Source organism: Dendrobates tinctorius, unplaced genomic scaffold, assembly GCF_039654945.1.
Source record: "Dendrobates tinctorius isolate UK_male_01 unplaced genomic scaffold, ASM3965494v1 ptg000028l, whole genome shotgun sequence".
Taxonomy (NCBI): Eukaryota; Metazoa; Chordata; class Amphibia; order Anura; family Dendrobatidae; genus Dendrobates; species Dendrobates tinctorius.
In genome coordinates this window covers 94,060,881-94,065,020 of record NW_027361696.1, presented here as the reverse complement: position 1 = coordinate 94,065,020, position 4,140 = coordinate 94,060,881, and the positions used below count along the sequence as shown (strand labels likewise).

General features: G+C 42.4%; 1 protein-coding gene across 1 annotated transcript; it reads left to right on the top strand.

Moving 5' to 3' along the window:
* Positions 1 to 1,935: 1,935 nt before the first annotated feature.
* LOC141085639 (uncharacterized) lies at positions 1,936 to 3,263 on the top strand. The gene is made up of 2 exons (XM_073571179.1): positions 1,936 to 2,608; positions 3,141 to 3,263. Exons 1-2 carry the CDS (start codon positions 1,994 to 1,996, stop codon positions 3,177 to 3,179), a joined length of 654 nt encoding a protein of 217 aa, XP_073427280.1. The 5' UTR covers positions 1,936 to 1,993; the 3' UTR covers positions 3,180 to 3,263.
* The last annotated feature ends 877 nt before the right edge of the window (positions 3,264 to 4,140 follow it).

Sequence of the window (4,140 nt, the reverse complement as noted above, 5' to 3'; positions counted from 1 at the left end):
AGGAGCAGTGTCATGTTGTGAGTGGATGGTGTATAAATACCCATAACATCAGCTTTCAGCCAGGGAACAGGTGTGAGAGCAAGGCTCAAGGGTTGCCATGACATAGTGCAATGATCACAAACCGGAAGGGAGGTGTCTGGTTTTGCACAGCCGCAATAGACTGAGATGAAGTCTTCATAATGGTGTACCAAAATGGCGCTGAGAAAACTCTAATGCGCATGCCCAAAGTAGCGCAACTTCCGGGACCACACCGGAAGTAGAATGTCCGGTGTTGCGCAGCCGTAATAGGCCAAAATAAAGCGTACAAAGTACACCAAGATGCCTTCTGGCGGGCTCCAGAGCGCATGCCTAGATACAAAAGACATTAATGAGCGGGTAAGGGTCACCAGCCATCTCCCACATCCTATTTGAGACCGGAAGCCATAAAAATATGAGAAAAAAAAATTATTTTGCTCTTAACAGGTTGTATAGAGGGGGCCATTGGCAATTGGGACCCTTGTTTTTTGGCCTGTTTATACTGCATTAGCAGCCTTTTACCCTATCAACCCCTATGCTCTCATTTGTGCATACACACTGTTTATTTGTTAGGGTTTTTTTGTGCTAATTTGAGCAGGTTTTTTGTCCTAACAATTTGTTAGACTAACTAGGTAGTTTGCATCCATTATTATATAAGGTGGAAGGTGGAGTGTATGTTTTTCATTACCTGTTGATAGGATTTTATATACTTATACCAGGTGCTTTGATTAGCATATTTGCAAATAATAGCATCATGAAGGGTTTGTGCAGGGGTTATTGTGTTAAATGAACGCGATTGTGCGGTTTTAACTGTTTTTATAATTGCACTGCATGTTGTTTGTTTTGGATGATTAATAAAAAGTTTATTATCTTGTATTTTGTTATACCTTATTGGTGATCCCTCCTCTTTACATGCCTCTTTTCTGGTTTATGATATTGGTCTTAAGCATGTAATTGGTGATCCCTTAGTGGTGCCCTCCACAATTTTTGAGGTTGTAACTGTTTTCTGGGGTATCTCTTTTGGTTCCCCTTTTCTTAGGAGGAGGCACGCTATAGCAATTTTATTGGTATTTTACCACTGAGAGATGGATTTATCTGCCAGGGAAACGGCTTGGAGCCAAAGGGCTCAGGGGATTTTTGATACGGGCAGTAGTGATGTAGGTGGTCCATCTAATACAGATGAGAGCTTTACCGCCACTACTAATGAGTTGATCAATCTACATAAATCACTCACAAAAGTATGGTGGAATATAAGGAGTTTGGAGGAGTATAAGGTCACAGGCCTCATACCAAGGGGCTTGAGAGTACAAATCTTTCCAGCCTGGGAAGTCGATGAGACTTTTCAGGATATGTGGGAGGCTGGTTTGGTTAAATGTTCCCTTTTATTGATGGACATGTTAATAGCCCATGATCAGGGTCTGTTGGTCAAACTTAAGGATGATATTAAACTGTTGGAGACTAAACTTCTAACTTTTGACCCCACTATGGTTTCTCCATTTAAACAGCAACTAAAAACAGTTATAGACAAATTTGAAAAGGAGATCATAGAGGGGAAACGTCATAAATTTCAGCGGGATAAAATGGATTTCAATAATGGCCGAGCCTATAAGTGGAGACATAAAGGGAACAAGCGGGCTACCTTCTCTCAAACAGTGACCCATAAAGAAATTAACCCTAGATACGAACAGTCTTCTAGTGATTTTTTATCTTCGGACCACAGCGACCCAGAAGGAGCAATAGGAGGGGTAGACGCAAGAATAGGTGGCACAAGGAAAAGAAACAGGGGCTACAAACAGACGTCTCCAGCTTACAAGAGGGAAACGAGGTACAACCGCAGGAAACGGTGACCACCCCCTCCTCATCATCTGCAACAGGTGGCACATCCGGTCCAGGTAATTTACAAATTATCAACTTAACATCTTATAATCTCATTACAGCTGAGAGATCTGTCTTGGAACGGGGTCTAACTTTTGCTCCCATGAACACCTTGGATAAATTTACCCTTGTAAAGGATGTGTATCTCTTTTGTCGGCAGCTGACGTTCAAGCTGCTTTACCATCATCCCTCTCCAGTCGATAATTTTCCGAATGTTGATAGACAAGTCCTTAGAGACCTGATGGACCTGCTGCAGGAGAATGAAAATACGACCTCCAGAAGACCTTTTACTAGTCGTCTGCCTTCCCAAAGTACACCTTCTTTGGCCCTTTTTCCAGCAGTTCATATTTTCTTTATGAATGTATGTCGGGACATTCAGAATCTTCCTCTTGACACGCTTAAGAATCAAAATTTAAGTAAGGACGAATACAAAGCACTCCTTGATTTACAACGTAACAAGGACTTTTTGATACGGGAAGCTGACAAGGGGGGAAATATTGTTCTGTGGCCTAACTCTCTCTATTTACAGGAGGTGATGCGTCAACTACAAGCCACTCCATGTTATACCCGCCTTCCAGCTGATCCCAGTGAAGTATTCAAAAAGAGGTTGGATGTTCTAATTGGACAAGCTTTGCGTCAGGGGACCATCAATAAGAAAGAGGCTGATTTTCTGACTACTGATGACCCAATAGTACCTACTTTTTATCTTCTTCCCAAGGTACACAAATCTTTGGAAAATCCACCTGGCAGACCAATAGTCTCTGGTATTGGGGGTTTGTTTGAAAAACCGTGTATTTACCTTGATTTCTTTTTACAGCCTCTTGCTGTTAATTTGAGCTCTTACATTCGGGACTCGACATATCTTATTCAAATTTTGAATAATTTTTGCTTACCATCACAGACCTTACTGGTCACTTTGGATGTTGAGTCCCTGTACACGAGCATTAGCCACGATTTGGGCCTGGAGGCTATTGCCTTTCATTTAAACAAAGATTCCATGGGCGACAGGGCACACAACCGCTTCCTTTTGGAGTTGCTTTTCTTTATTCTCGATAAAAACTATTTTGTATTTGATAGGACCTTTTACAGACAGAGTATGGGGACTGCTATGGGAGCACGCTGTGCCCCCGCTTATGCGAATTTGTTTTTGGGGTGGTGGGAGGAGTTGGTGGTGTATTCTCATGTTGGCTTTAAAACACACTGCCTTAAATGGCTATGGTATATTGATGATGTCATCTTTTTCTGGACAGGCACAGAAGAAAGTTGCAGATCATTCATCAGTGAGCTGAACCAGAATCCCTATAATATCAAATTAACGTTTAACATTTCTTGTACGACGGTGGAATTTCTGGATCTCAGTCTCTCTTTGGAAGGTTCGCATATTTCAACTAAATTATACCGTAAGCCTACAGCCACCAACAGCCTCCTACATTATACCAGTTTTCACCCCCAACACTTAAAAAACGGTATCCCCACAGGTCAGTTTTTCCGAGCTAAAAGAAATTGTACTGATCCATCTGACTTTTTGTCGGAAGCAAGAACATTGACAGATCGTTTTAAGAGCCGTGGTTATCCCAAGAAAGTTATTTCTGCCTCATATCAAAGAGCAAGAACAAGTACACGCGCAGAATTGCTACAGAGAAAGCCACGTGAGTCTTCTAGACCTATAGGGATAGTGACCACTTACAACAATCAGTGGCACGATGTACGTAAAATCTTGGGCAAGAATTGGGGTATTCTATTGAGTGAGGCAAAATTGGTACCACATATCTCCAATACGCCCAGTCTGGTAGCACGAAGGGCTCGGAATCTCAAGGATCGGCTTTGCCATAGCCACTATATACGCCCCACGGTTAGACTGAACAGGGGGGTTAGGACTTTGGGTACCTACCCTTGTGGTGATTGCAATGTGTGCCAGCATATGGTTGCCAGACATGGCATTTCATTACCTATCTACCCTTTCCAGATTGTACCCAAAAAGGCATACTTTAATTGCAAGTCACGAAATTTAGTCTATGCCCTTGTCTGTAATTGTCCAAAGATATATGTGGGACAAACCACTCAAGAATTCAGAAGGAGATTACAACAACATCTTTCTAATATCTCCACTGCCAACAGGGATCGTGACAAGGGCAAACATATCACCCCAGTGGCTGCACACTTTTTAGAGGTACATAATGGACGTTCCATGGGACTAAGGGCAATGGCCCTGGAAGAAGTGCCTACCAATATTAGAGGGGGCGATGTGGG

Bases quoted from the DNA above. Each gene is read 5' to 3' on its own strand.
- LOC141085639 (XM_073571179.1), top strand. From the start codon at position 1,994: ATGAACACCTTGGATAAATTTACCCTTGTAAAGGATGTGTATCTCTTT. The intron at 2,609-3,140 runs GTACACAAATCT...TTTTCTGGACAG, and splicing joins CTTTTTATCTTCTTCCCAAG to GCACAGAAGAAAGTTGCAGA.